The sequence below is a fragment of the Typopeltis vanoorti genome, chromosome 2 (assembly GCF_054136105.1).
Source record: "Typopeltis vanoorti isolate ZY-2024b chromosome 2, IOZ_Tvanoo_1.0, whole genome shotgun sequence".
Taxonomy (NCBI): Eukaryota; Metazoa; Arthropoda; class Arachnida; order Uropygi; family Thelyphonidae; genus Typopeltis; species Typopeltis vanoorti.
In genome coordinates, this window is record NC_143550.1 from 178,777,775 (window position 1) to 178,792,986 (window position 15,212).

The following is a 15,212-nucleotide window of genomic DNA, read 5'->3' on the forward strand; positions in this document are numbered from 1 at the left end:
TCAGACATATCTGCAAGGATATGTGCTTTGCATTATGGGAGATACTGAGATAGGAGTGATGATGGCTTTCTCCACCTTTGCCACGAGTTGCACCAACTTAGCTCAGTCCTGAAGATACTTTCAGGTCCAAACTTTGTTTGCTCACACTTGGATAAAGGATTAAACTAAACTTATTATAGTCCAACCAATTGAAAAATAAACTCTTGAGATAGCCAATAAAGAATTCAGTCTGTATAAATTATACACTTCTAGGAAGTTTTCTTTGATATGTACAAGTGCCAGCTGAGTACATGAAATTCTGCAATTCAGCTGTATAGTTACTGCAATCGGGTAGGATCTGGTTAGAGACTGTAATGTTAAGGATAATAGCAGCAGCAGCACAAACAACAGAGATCTCTGATAATGAACAATTAGTATATATGGGCAAGAAATCTGAGTGGGCTGCTCTGTGTACATTGAATAAATGAGAGTAAACAGATAAGTGTGTGTGAGATTTCTCATAATCATCATCAAATTCCTGCCATGTACCCTCAAGGGGTATACAGGATATGATAGTACTACATGAAAAATTTACATCATTACTAACTTCCTATCTATAATTTTTCTCCAAATCAGTCTGTTACCTGTCAAGACACCAACATTATCAGATCTTATATTTCTATCTTCTAAGGCACTTTTTACTATATCAATCCACTTATATTTTGGTCTTCCTCTGGGTCTTTTTCCTGCCAACCTGGCAGAGAACACTTCTTTTGCTAATCTTTCCTCTACCATTCTGTTTAAGTGACTATACCACCTGAGATTAGCTCTGCAAATGCATTCCTGGATACTAACAATGTCAAGTTTTTTCCTAATGTCCTCGTTTTTAATATGATATTGCCATCGATGCCATATGTTCACACCCCTAATCTTCCTCAGGACTCTCATATCTGCAGTCTCTAGTCTTTGGTGAAGTCTTTTACTTCTAACCCAGCTCTCAGATTCATAATTTAAAATAGGTTTTGAAAATAGGTTCTGTCTTGTATACAACTAATTTAGTGTTTTTACTAATTTCTCTCTTATTCCATATAAATTTATTCAGTTCACTTCCTACCATACCAGCTTTGTTGATTCTGTTATCTATATCCATATTTAATTTACCATCTTCACTAAAAATTTTGCCTAAGTAGCTGAAATGTTTTACTTGTTCTATAGGTTCTCCATTCAAAATACAGTTGATATTTTCAATGTTTCTGCCTATTTTCACTGTCTTTATCTTGTTATTGCTGACCTTCATACCATAGCAATTACAACAGTTATACAGTTTAGTCAGGGAATCTTGCAGACTTCTAGCAGATTCATTTAGAAGTATAACATCACCTGCATAAAGCAAAGGGCTGACATTAACATCTTCCATTTTGATATCAGGTTTAATACCAGTTTTCTTCATAATGTGATCTATATAGATAATGAATAACAGAGGGGATAATGTACATCCTTGTCTCACACCAGATTTAACATTAAACCACCTTCCTGTAATTCCTTCAATTCTAACTGCTGACTTACAACTCAAATAAAGACTAAGTATTGCTTGATATAAAAGCCCCACTGACACGATATAACTGTAGCATTTTGAATAGCTTCTCTCTTGGCACCTTGTCATATGCCTTTTCCAGATCTACAAAACTTGAATACAGATCTTTGTTATATTCTCATGATTTCTTAACTATCTATCGTAAAGTGAAAATCTGATCCTGACAGCCTCTATTTGCCCTGAATCCAGCTTGTTCTTCACCAAGCTTCTCTTTCACAATCTTTCTCAACCATTTCTCAAGTATACTTGCATATATCTTACCAGGAACACTCAGTAATGAAATGCCTCTCTAAATCTCACATTCAGTTTTATTTTCCTTTTTATATATGGGTACTATGAGAGCTTTACTCCAATCATCTGTAATTCGTCCCTCTGTCCAGTTCTTCTGAACTATGCAGTGCAGCCACTGTATAACTTTTATACCACCCATACATGAGCATTTCTGGTCGAATATCATCTACTTCTAATACCTTTCCACATTTCAGGCCTTTGACATCTTTTTCTATTTCAAGTAGAAAAAGCCATCAAAGAGATTTCTGTAGTTGACAAAGTAAGAGGTTGCAAAATGGGGTGCCCTCCTGTCATGGAGGAATGTCGTTTTGTTTGGTGCAGGTAATGTTGTCAGCATTCATGCCAACAGTTTCTATAGTCTCTTTAATGTGCATACCAAAAGGATGGTTAGCAGTCTGGTGTGTGTAGTACAGGACCTTCCAATACAGAAAAAAGAGATTAGTCCATGTAGTCCTCCATTTTTTCATTTTACACAAATTATAGACTCTACAACCGTGTTATAAGTGATTATTTTAATTTCCCAGACATTTCAACCTTCATATTAGGGTCCTCATCTGGAGTACACACACACACACACACACACGCACACGCACACACAAATAGAGACAAGCTAAATTACATTTCACACAGTATTCTGAAGAGACAATGATTTGATCAATGGCTATTGTACTGGCCTGACCTCTAGTGAATATAAAATAAAATTACAAGAAATAAATGAAATAAAATAAACTAACTACATCAATGCTATATTCTATTTAAGATAACATCAGAGAAACATTCTTTCATATAGATAGTTTTCTTACAGTAACAATAATGTTCTAATTTAACATGACAATTGTTATGTTGTATCCTTTCTCTGATAAGTGCTAACGAAGTCTTGTAGTAAATTCTTTTGCCCATAGCAGACTTGATATGTCCTTTAATAACTAAGAAATTTGGGATGATAGAAAAATCTCTGCATCTCTTTAGAAATGTAAGGTGATTTAGTAACTTAGCTTTTTTGCATTTGTCCTTTTCAAAGCACCATACCATACTTGATAATTCTCGTTTGGATGTGCGCATGCATTAGTCAGAATCCAGTACATGACCACGTGTTGTGTGGTTTTTCACAAATTGTAGTTCTGTTAAGCTGAGAGAATTGATGAGATTTTTCCATATGTCTTTAAGAATAGCACCCTGATTTCTATTTAAATTGCTGCCTGTGCATAGCACCACTGCTGATTCTTTAAAAGTTCTGTGTCTGTAGTCATCCTCGATGTAAGGCATAGAACTGTTTTTCCAGTCTATAACATGATTGGATATCGAAAAATGGTGAGTTAAACCTGATGTAATTATTCTTTTGTGATATGTATTTTATTCATTAAATCGTATGGTCTCTTATTAATAAAGTTTTCAGTTTTAATACATTGGACCAGGGGTTCTCAAACTTTTTAAATTTTGAACCCCTTAAATAAGAATCAAAAAATATATGTACCACCATAAAATACTGTTTCAAAATAAATATTAAATATGAAAACCCTTATGACATGCTAATAAGATTTCGCATCCGAAAATTCACATAAAACTGCAATAAAATTTATTTGTTCGTTTTATTCGATTCGCCAAGCTAAATTCTTGGAACAGTCTACTCGTTACAATATTAAAATACATTTTTCTGAACATTTATTTAAATATTTTGTGTAAAAATTGTACCACCAAAAATAATGCAATGTACCACAGTTTGAGAAACGATGCATTAGACGAAATATGAACAATTTAACTTCACAGATGAAACATAAAGTATGGTGCTTTGAAAAGGACAAATGCAAAAAAGCTAAGTCACTAAATCACCTTACATTTCTGAAGAGATGCAGAGATTTTTCTATCATCCCGAATTTCTTAGTTATTAAAGGACATATCAAATCTGCAATGGCCAAAAGAATTTATGACACTTGTTATATTAGATTTAAGATTCTGGATTACTTATTGTCCTATTTATAGTTAACTCTTAGGGAGAAAGGTTAAGTGGGTAGAATATGCGCCTTCCATATGCTTGTGATTTTTAGACCATCATTATTGTTAAGATTAGGGTGGTTGATAAGAATCTCACAGGCCTCCTTAAATTTACATTCATACCATGTTTTGATGTGATGTAAACAACAGCTGCTTTTCCAGTCAATTCTATGTAAAGTGTTCAGGGCATGATCAGAAAGACCAGCTTGACCGTAGTTATTATATTTAATGTGTCGTTTATGTTCCTTTTTTCTGATAGGAATTGTGCATCCTCTTTCCCCTATACAGGGCAAATTACAGATGCAATGAATACAGTATTCTCTAGTGTGGGCCAGCAGAGGGAATGGATCCTTGGATGAGTTGAGTAAGTTCTTTAATTTTGCAGGAAGTTTAAAGGTGGCTTAAGGTTGTATTTTTGTAGTATTCTGTTTATTTTGTCTGATATCCCTTTAATGTAAGGATGGTTATAGTTTTATTGTGGTCTAGTTTATTTATGCTTTTCAGTGAGGTCTTTGTACAGAATTTTGTTGATAGTATTTTGGCTGTAGCCATTTTTCAGTAAGATATTGCTGATAACTTTTAATTCATGGTTAAGTGCTTGTTCATTGGAGCAAATCTTCAAAGCCCTGTTTTTTAGTGTATTAATGATCCCTAGTTTTTGTGTTGGGTGGTAGTAGGAGTATATGTGTATATATTGGCCAGTATGTGTCGGTTTCCGGTACAGTGAAGGAAAGACTACCAAAAGGAAGACGTGTGACAAGTGTATCTAACACTAAAGGAAGGGACAGTCTATGTAGGGTGATCCGAAAGAAATTATTTTTAGGACATAATTAAGAGATATTTTTGTCTAAGTGATTGGGGGGGGGGGGTTCTGATTCAGCATAAAGGCTTTGAGTGGGTGATGTGCAAAAAGCACCAGTAGCTAATCAGATACCTTGCTGATGGACTGGGTCTAACCACAGGAGCATGCTCTATCTTGTAGAACTGTAAACCTGGGACCCATAATCAATCTTTGAACATACAAGTGCATGATAAATAAGGAGCAAGGAACATCAATCAGCACCCAATTCAGTAGTGGACAGAGCATGAAGAATGTTCAATGTTTTATTTATTTATTTATTTATTTTAAACCTATCCCGAAGATAACGAATGTGTGTAAAGAAAGTAAACTTTTTGTCAAAGATGAGTCCCAGAAACTTGGCCTCTGGAACTACAGGGAAAGGAGCTTGTCTCATTCTTAAATCAGGATCAGAATAGAGAGTGTGTATCCAGCAGAAGTGTATACAGATGGTTTTTTTCAGTGGATAACATGAATCCATGACAAAGATTCCATGAAGAGACACACAATCAATTGCTTGTTGAAGTTGTCTTTCAGTGACCTGTATATTGCAAGAGTTACAGTAAAATGTGATGTCATCAATATATAGACAATTGTTTACTGTGGGAGAAAAAAGTTCAATAATTGAGTTCATTTTTAATAGCGAAGAGTTCACACTTAAGACAAAGCCTTGAGTAACCTCTGTCTTCTTGATGATATGGTCAAGATAACATGCTATCCACCCAGACTTCAAACACATGGCTGGAGAGATAGTTCTCAATTAAAAACAGGAAGGTAACCCACCCTTAGACCAAGAGTAAATAAAAATCCTTTAATATGTATTATCTCCAGGCTGTTTCACGAGTTTTTTGCATGTTGAAGAACATTGAAACCACATGTTTTCGTTTCAGGAATGTATCTCTTATTCATGTCTCTAAACAGACCAAATGGTCCAAAGTTGACTGGTGTCTACAAAAGCCATATTGAGTGTTGGAAAGAAGTTTGTTGTTTTCTAATTACCAGAGAAGCCTCGTGTTTACCATTTTTTCCAAGACCTTACAAAGACAGCTAGTTAGATCAATGGGATGATAAGTATTGGCCTGAGTTGGATCCTTGCCTGGCTTTGGAATAGCAATGACAATTGACTTATGTCAACAGTCTGGAAACCCTTCCTCTGTAAATATTCTGTTGTTTAGTAAGAGAACAAGATCCACAGAAGATAATGGGAGGTGTTTTCTCATCTAATAATGGATGCCGTCATGGCCGACTGCACTAGGATGAGATAAACAAATGGCTGATTTTGTATGGCTCTATGCCCTTGGTGCAGAAGCTTAATCACTGTTTCACCATTCTTGTCATCATCTGCCTGACATCATGTCACCAATCCCTAAGTTAAAGGAGTCTCAAAAGGTATAACCAAATAACTTTGATTTGTTGGCCTACAAGTGTCCTGTCCTATCAACAAAATCTACTTTTTAGGCACAGCTAAAGATAAATGTTTGCCTTTAGCCTACCCTGCAGTGTATCAAATTCCTTTCCAGTGTGGATTATCATATTTTGGCCAAACAGGTAGATCTGCAGCTATGTATTGTGATGAACATTTAGACTATATTATACACCATGAACCAGAACAATTTGGGCTTACAGAGCATGCTATCACCGCCATACAGAGTTATTTAGGAGAAAATTAAGGTTCTCCATAAAAGTAATCATGTCTTGGAAATAATACCTATAATGTCTTGGAATATTTATACAAAGAAACTTGTGAGATCTTGCTACAGTGACCAAATTTAAATAGAAATGATGACTTAAATTATCCCTTGTATAGGAAATAGTTCTTCCAAATCCCAGAATTAACTTAGATTTAATTATATATATTTTTAAATTTATTATTATATCTTGTTATATCTTTTACTAGAACCTTAATATAATTAGACCAAGATGCTCTACATCATGCATGTGCAGTTCATGTATGTCATTGTTGAATATACCAGTTTCTGTTCTTGTTGTTTAATTTGATAGTCATACTGAAGATGCCATTGATACTAGGACAAAAATTTTATACTAAAAAATATATATACACAACTTAAATCTGTTTGATGTTATTTATTAACTTTTGTATATTTAACAATTTTTCTCTTGATATTTTGTCATACTCCCTTTTCTGAGTTTCTTTTCCATTATTTTTATTAGCTTCTTCTCAGGTGCTTGCATAAATTTTACTAGGAACACTTAACTGAGCAATTCCTTTATAATACTCGCATTCAGTTTTATTTCACTTTTTACAGATGGGCACTATGAGGGCCCTACTCTCGGGAATCCAACCTTCTGAATAATGTATGCAGTGCAGCCTATTTAAAACTTTTATACTTCCATGTCGGAGCATTCTGGTTGAATATCATCTACTCCAGCTGTCTTAAATTTCAGGTGTTTGATGGCTCTACCTCAAGTAATGATATGTACTTAATTTTTAGGTTAACAAAATATCTTAAAGAGCCTCTGCAGCTCAGTCAGTATGAACAAAACCCTTTGACTACAAAGTGGGTTCAAATCCATCTGGGGATGCAAAAAAAAACAAAAATAAATAAAAAAAAAAATGCAAACAGGATGAATCACCCTATATGAATTCAGGTTTCTACAAGGCCAAGTTACTTGGCCATGACGTCATGATGATGATAATATATTATCGTCACTGTTATAAAACATGCATCTGTGCATTTAATAACAATAATAATTTTTGCTCTGAATGTTTTCATTAAAAATGAGTGAAGAATTAGCAATTTAAAAAATCTATCTATCTATCTATCTATTCTATTCCTACTGTATTGTTTAGCAATATGAACTGGATTTTCAAGTTTCTGGAAAATGCCAAACAAGAGCAGGACCCCCCCCCCCCCCCACACACACACAGAGAGAGAGAGAGAGTAAATAAATAAAAGACCTAAATCCACAGTCAGTGGAGGACTCAAATTATCCTAAGATGAGATGAAGTCTCTGAAACAACGATTAAGTGAATGAAATATTTCTGTAATTTCTCTGCTAGTTTCAGCTGATCCTTACATTCATGGTGATTATCATAAATTCCATTGATTTTAATAAATTGACATTTGGGCTTCAGTCAATGATATATCTATTTTATATCAAGAATTACAGGCCCTCCTTGTTTGTTCAGTAACCATCTGTAAATGAACAAACCTGAAGGGAAAAGTCAGAATGCAAAGAAATGACTTGGCTTCTGTTATCAGGTCAGAAGACCAGTCAGTTCTCCATAAACTCTACACCCATAGGTTATGTGGAAATTTAAAATACAAACTTATTTAATACTGACCATTTACAAACAAACTTACATTATAGCCTACCAGTTTCGTCAGCAAACTGTCCGGCTTTTTCAAGGTGTTTACGGAAAGACATAAAAACTAGTAAATGCAAATTGAAAGGAACATAAAAAACATTATAAACCAACTAGTAGCTAAGGTTACACGTTCGTGTGACAGAGAGGACTTATTGTTCTTATTCATTATCACGCATGCGAGTTTGTTGTAAACGTGTAATATGATTACTGGCTAGCTGTAGTTCAGATTGATTTAGAGAGAGGATCAGGTTTTTCCACGAACTGTTTAGGATTGCACCCTGATTTCTGTTGAGGTTTCTGCCGGTTATTAACACTATTGTGGCTTCCTTGAATAAACGATGTCTGTAGTCGTCATCCAGATATAGCATGGAGCTGTTTTGCCACTCTATTGTGTGGTTAGACGTACAGAAATGATGTGCTAAGACAGAAGAGATACTTCTGTTGTGGTTTACATCACCAACATGTTCTTTTTAACATATAGACTATAATGAAACTGGTAGACTATAATGTAAGTTTGTTTGTAAATGGTCAGTATTAAATAAGTTTGTATTTTAATTATAAAATGACCAAATGTTTAGTTTAAACAGTTTTATGTGGAAATTTCTCAGCTTTCAGAGCTGAAACAACAGGTACTAGCACTTGAGAAGACTCGGAGTGAGGGACAACTAAGCCTTCTCCTTAGATAAGGCTTAGGTGGATAAAAATATGATACTGTACGAGGGATAACATGGTTTTGTGAAGATCAGTCATGCCTTACTAATTTACTAACTTTTTATAATAGAGTAACAGCTGAGTTGGATAAAGGAAATGGCTACATGATAATAACCTGGATTTTGCAAAGGCATTGGACAGAATACCACATAGAACTCTGTTATGGAAATTAGAACAAATGGGAATGGATATGTGAATAAGAGAGTGGCTGCTGGACAGATATCAAAAAGTGGTATATGGAGGGGAAGGAATCAAGACAAAAAAAGGTGACTAGTGGTGTGCCGCAAGGATCAATGCTGGGACCACTAATGTTTAATTTGTAGATATAGGAAATAACCTGAAAGGAAATATTCAGTTGTTTGCTAATGATGAGAAATTAGGTAGATAATAGTTAATCAAGCTGATGTGGAGAGCTGACAGGACAATTTAAATAAACTGCCAATATGAACAAAAGATAATGGGTATCAGCTTAATATCGAGAAATGTAAAGTTATGCATTTTGGAATAAATAGATTACAAGGCGTGTATCACACTGATGGCACTGTACTTCAGGAAATAGATGAAGCTAGAGATTTAGGAGTGGAGGTAGACAGAAAGTTAAACTTTAGAAGACATATTGCTATGGTAGATCATAAGGCCTTGATACATCCATACCTGGATTACTATGCTCAGGTCTGGTCTCCTGGGAGTCTTGAGAGATGAGGAAGCAGAGGAGAAGATTCAGAGGCAAGCAACAAAGATGGAGAGTGGTCTGTAGAATGTTCCCTATGAGGACGGATTGAGGATATTTAGATTGCAGAAGTTGGTTGATAGGAGAAAAAGCAGGGATATGATAGAAACATCTAAGTTACTTAAAGGGTTTTATAGGATTGCTGCAGGGGAAATGTTTCAGCACTTGGCTAGAGTAGCCAGAACAAGAGGTCATCCTTGGATGTTGAATAAAAGTGTAGTTAGTAGGGGTGTGAGGACTAGATCTTTTGCTTTGAGAGCTGTTAATGACTGGAATGGGTTGCCAGTCATTCATGAGTGCTTTGTATGTTAATGGGGTAAAGGAGAGATATGACGGATTGCATGGATAATTTAGGTCTTTTGCGATGAGTCTTTGGACTCCATGGAAGTGCCTGTACAACAACAACAACAATAATAATAATAAGGAAAGTCAACATACATTAGCCATACACAGCAGTAGAAATGACATAAAAAATAATAAGGTAGTGAAATTGGTTATGTTTTCATGTAAATGCCATTAAAATGAAGGTTTACTGAATGGCACATAGCAAGCATACCTGTATATTGTTGAACAGTACTATATTAAATGTCATTATAACAAACTTGCTCACTATAACTAATTACTGAAAAAGTTGCAACCAGAAATTCCCACAGTTACAACACTATTTTAAAAAATATATACCCGTTATAACAAATTCACTACAAGCTAATCCATGGTCTCCATGAGACTGATAGCAAAAATTAACCATATAAAAACTAATCTGAAAAAAATAATAATCTGGTAAATAACTTTTTTAAAGTTTAAATACTGATAATTATATTAATTAGTTAATTAATATAATATTAATTAATTGTATAGTAAACATACTCTTTTCTCCTTGCTGACTTTCTCTTTTCTTCATTCAACTCTTTAGCAGCAGCTTCTTTCACTTTGGCTTCTAAAGATGGATCACTATTTCTGTCTAAAGATAAGTCTCTTGTCTCTCCCTAAATTATCAATAAGCAACTCCTTTTGTTACTGAAAATATCATTTTTAACTATAGATAATTATTATAAAAATGGCATTAAACAACAATGTAAATGGAAGTACAGTCAACTTTCACTCCAGTGAAGTCATAGGTTCAAGAGACTACTCCATTATGGTAAGGCTTAATACACTGAATTTCTTTTAGACAGACACTGATATCATACAGATTAGGTCAGGACTTCTTTGGTAACAAGCAAAACAATAATGTTTTTTAGTAGTTTGTTGTAGCAAGTGAGTTTGCTACAACAGTCTTTACTGTAGTGCAAGTTGATTGTGTTTTATTTGCTTACAAAAATAGCTGCGCTACAAGTTTAAGATAAGATAATTTTCTTTGCAGTTGCTCGGTATGGCAGAAAACTTGTTAAGGTTTATCCATCTCAGATTTTCTTTTATGTGAGTTTGCTCATGTTTAGATGCGTGTATTGAAAAATGCTGTGAAATTCAGATCAACTACTAACATATGGATAACTCATTGTAGCAAGTACCATTATAACAAACAAGTGAAGAGTTCCAAACTAATTTTCATATGCAGAATGCTGTTCTAAAGGAATTTCTCCCCAGTAAATTATAGACAATCAAATTATTCACGTAGTCCTAGGAATCTGTTACAGTCTCAACTGCAATGGATAATTTATTACCACCACCATAATTTAATATCACCATCTCATTATGGCATGAGGGTAAATAGGTGATGTAAGGCAAAGAATACTGGAAGTATATACTTACAGAATGACCATCCTAGGTATGAAGCAAAATCAATATAACCAGTCAACACAGGAGGCATTCTCTAGCTGGATTAGCAGATCACTAGAGAACATTACACTCAAAATAAGATCAAATTTTGTATGTAGGCATCTGTGATAAGAAGACCAAATGCAACTGTTGCCAGTATTTTTACCATGTGGAACAACTGGTAGTAAAACTATTTATTAAGACACTCAACTAGCTTCATAAAATTCCTGTTTCACATCATCAGAAGACAAACGTGAATAAAATAAAAAATTAGTTTACAATCATGTATTGATCATAGTCAACTATTTGAAAACTATCAGAAATGCTGAAGTATGGTGGTATAAGAGTCTTACAGTGGCTGCACTGCATAGTTCAGAAAGCCTGGACAGAAGGACGAATTCCCGATGATTGGAGTAGAGCTCTCATAGTACCCATATATAAAAAGGGAAATAAAACTGAATGTGAGAATTACAGAGGTATTTCCCTACTGAGTGTTCCTGGCAAGATCTATGCAAGTATACTTGAGAAACCGTTGAGAAGAATTGTGGAAGAAAAGCTTGGTGAAGAACAAGCTGGATTCAGGCCAAATAGAGGCTGTCAGGATCAGATCTTCGCTTTACAACAAATAGTCGAGAAAGCATGGGAATATAACAAAGATCTGTATTTAAGTTTTTTCGATCTGGAAAAGGCATATGACAAGGTGCCAAGAGAGAAGCTATTCAATACGCTGCAGTTATATGGTGTCAATGGGGCATTATATCAAGCAATACTTAGTCTTTATTTGAGTTGTAAGTTAGCAGTTAGAATTGAAAGAAGTACAGGAAGATGGTTTAATGTTAAATCTGGTGTGAGACAAGGATGTACATTATCCCCTCTGTTATTCATTATCTATATGGATCACATTAGGAAGGAAAGTGGTATTAAACATGATATCAAAATTGGAGATGTTAATGTCAACTCTTTGCTTTATGCGGATGATGTTATACTTCTAAATAAATCTGCTACAAGATTCTCTGACTAAATTGAATAGCTGTTGTAATAGATATGGTATGAAGGTCAGCTATAAAAACACAAAGACAATGAAAATAGGCAGAATCATTGAAAATGTCAACTGTGTTGTGAATGGAGAACCTGTGGAACAAGTAAAACATTTCAGCTATTTAGGCACGATTTTTACTGAAGATGGTAAATTAAATATAGAAATAGACAACAGAATCAGCAAAGCTGATATGGTGGGAAGTCAATTGAATAAATTCATATGGAATAAGAGAGAAATTAGTCGGAACACTAAATTAGCTGTATACAAGACAGTGTTCAAACCAGTTTTAACTTATGGATCTGAGAGCTGGGACAGAAGTAAAACACTTGACCAAAGACTAGAGACCACAGATATGAGAGTCCTGAGAAAGATTATAGGCGTGAACAGATGGCATCAATGGCAGAGTCATATTAAAAACGAGGATATTAGGAAAGAACTTGACATTGTCAGCATCCAGGAATGCGTTAGCAAAGCTAATCTCAGGTGGTATGGTCACTTAAATAGAATGGGTGAAGAAAGATTAGCAAAACAAGTGTTCTCTGCCAGGTTTGCAGCAAAACGACCCAGAGAAAGACCAAGATATAGGTGGATTGATACGGTACAAAGTGCTTTAGATGATAGAAATATAAGATCTGATAATGTTGGAGTGTTGACAAGTAATAGACTGATTTGGAGGAAAATTGTAGATAGGAAATTAATAATGATGTAATTATTTTCATGTAGTACTATCATATCCTGTACACCCCTTGAGGGTACATGGCAGGAATTTGATGATGATGATGAACTATTTGAAAACAAAAATAACAATGAAATGTGTGCATATGCTACATAGACATTTGATTGTTGCTGACATTCTGCATACTACTGGCATCTGCATGCATTAGATGTTTAATGAGTGGTTCAGACTTGATTTAAAATCATGCCTTATTTTCTGCATGAAAAAAACTCATGATGCAGGATTCTTAAGTGGTGGATGGGGAGGTTTTGCAGACCTGAGGAGGTAACAAATTTTCTTGAGCAGCAGAAAGCAACCTTTCTACCTGGTTGATGTAGAAATTTTGAAACCATGCCTATGACTGCGTATGAGAGAATTACTGACACCTGCCTAATATTTTATATTATTCACTTTTATCTCATGATGATGTGAAACATAGGAATCTCATGAAACTAGTTGAGTGTCTTAATAAATAATTTTTATTATTATTATTATTATTATTATCATCTCGGGCAACTCCAAGGAGTCGACAGACTCATCGAGAGAGGCCCTAACATCATGTCAAGAGCAACTATTCGACATTCACACAGTATCTATCATATCTCGCCTTGAACTCATTCACAGTCATAGCACCCACAACAGACTCTGGCAACTTATTCCACTCATTCACCACCCTCCAAGTAAAAAACCTAGTTCTAACACCCCTGCTAACCACACTCTTGCCCAGTTTCCATGTATGGCCCCTAGTCCTCCCACCACCAATCCTATTCTCAAAAATATCTTCTGGATTAATCCTATAAAAACCCTTCAGTAATTTGAATGTCTCAATCATATCATCCCTTTTCCGCCTATCAACCAATTTTTGTAACCCACAAATCTTCAACCTGTTCTCATAAGGTTCATTCCACAGACATGCTATCATATTGGTCACTCGTTTCTGGATCCTCTCCACCTCCTCCCCATCAAGAAGAAACCCTGGTGCCCATATCTTGGCACAGTAGTCTAGATGGGGTCTTATCAAGGCTCGATATAGAGGAACAATAACTTCCTTGTCTCTGCTTGTTAAAGAATTTTTCAGCAACCAAGTGATTTGATGAGCTGTTTTGGCCACTTTTGCAATGTACTCCCTAAACTTCAACTCCCTATTCACCAACACTCCCAAATCCCTGGCCTCATCAATCTCCTGGAGTACGGTTCCACCAATGTGATATACTGCTCCTAATCTTTTCACTCCAAAATGCATAACCTTACACTTAGCCACATTAAATTGACATCTATTTTCCCTAGTCCAGTCCTCCAAACTATCCAAATCATCCTGCAAAATTTTGACATCCTGTACACTCACAATTGCTCTATTCAACTTTGCATCATCAGCAAACAAGTGAACAATTCCTCTCAGATCCTTTCCTATATCATTGATGAACAAATTGAAAAGTAGTGGTCCAAGAACAGAACCCTGCGGCACACCACTAGTCACAAGCCGTCTTTTTGACTCAACTCCTGAATAAACTACTCTCTGGTATCTCTCCATCAACTACCCTCCTATCCATATCACCAACCCTATATCCATCCCCATCTGCTCCAGTTTACTGATTAGAGTTCCATGTGGTATCCTGTCACAAAGGCCTTGGCAAGGTCCAATAGAATCACTGTAAACCCATTACCCTTATTCAGTTCAGCCGTCACTGTGTTATAAAATGTGAGCAAGTTACTGGGGCATGATCCCCCATACGATATCTATTTTCATCTATCCAATCCTGTATTCTTTTCTTGACTAATTTCTCCAAGACCTTCACTGATGCCTGTTATGCTAATTGGTCGGTAATTTACAACATCAGTCTTGGAACCTCCTTTATGCATAGGAACTATTTTCCCCTCTTTCCACCCCCTTGGGACTAACACAGACCAAAGACTCAGATTAAACAAAATGGTCAAGGGTACTGACTCTTTAGCCGCTTCACGTACAACACGAGCTGGAATACCATCCAATCCCACAGATGTATTGACATTGAGGTTTTGCAGTAGACTACTCACCTCCACTTCATTCACCACAATTCCCGTATAATCTATTGGTGCATTCATTTCTGCAATGTCACCACCTGGAAGATATATTTGTGCAAAATGTTCACTCAGTAATTAAACTATATCAGCTGAGTTGGTTACCTCCCTACCATCAGCATTCTTTAAAATCATTCTACCATATACATTTTTTCTTTTCATCATCATCATCATCA

The 15,212-nt window shown here is 35.4% G+C and overlaps 1 protein-coding gene across 1 annotated transcript in view; it reads right to left on the reverse strand.

Moving 5' to 3' along the window:
* The window catches only part of trio (trio Rho guanine nucleotide exchange factor), a 1,056,141-nt gene that overhangs the window by 564,674 nt on the left and 476,255 nt on the right, over positions 1-15,212 (reverse strand). The window contains exon 25 of the mRNA XM_090403001.1: positions 10,334-10,452. Coding sequence (XP_090259127.1) covers positions 10,334-10,452 — 119 coding nt within the window. The remainder of the gene's footprint in view (positions 1-10,333; positions 10,453-15,212) is intronic.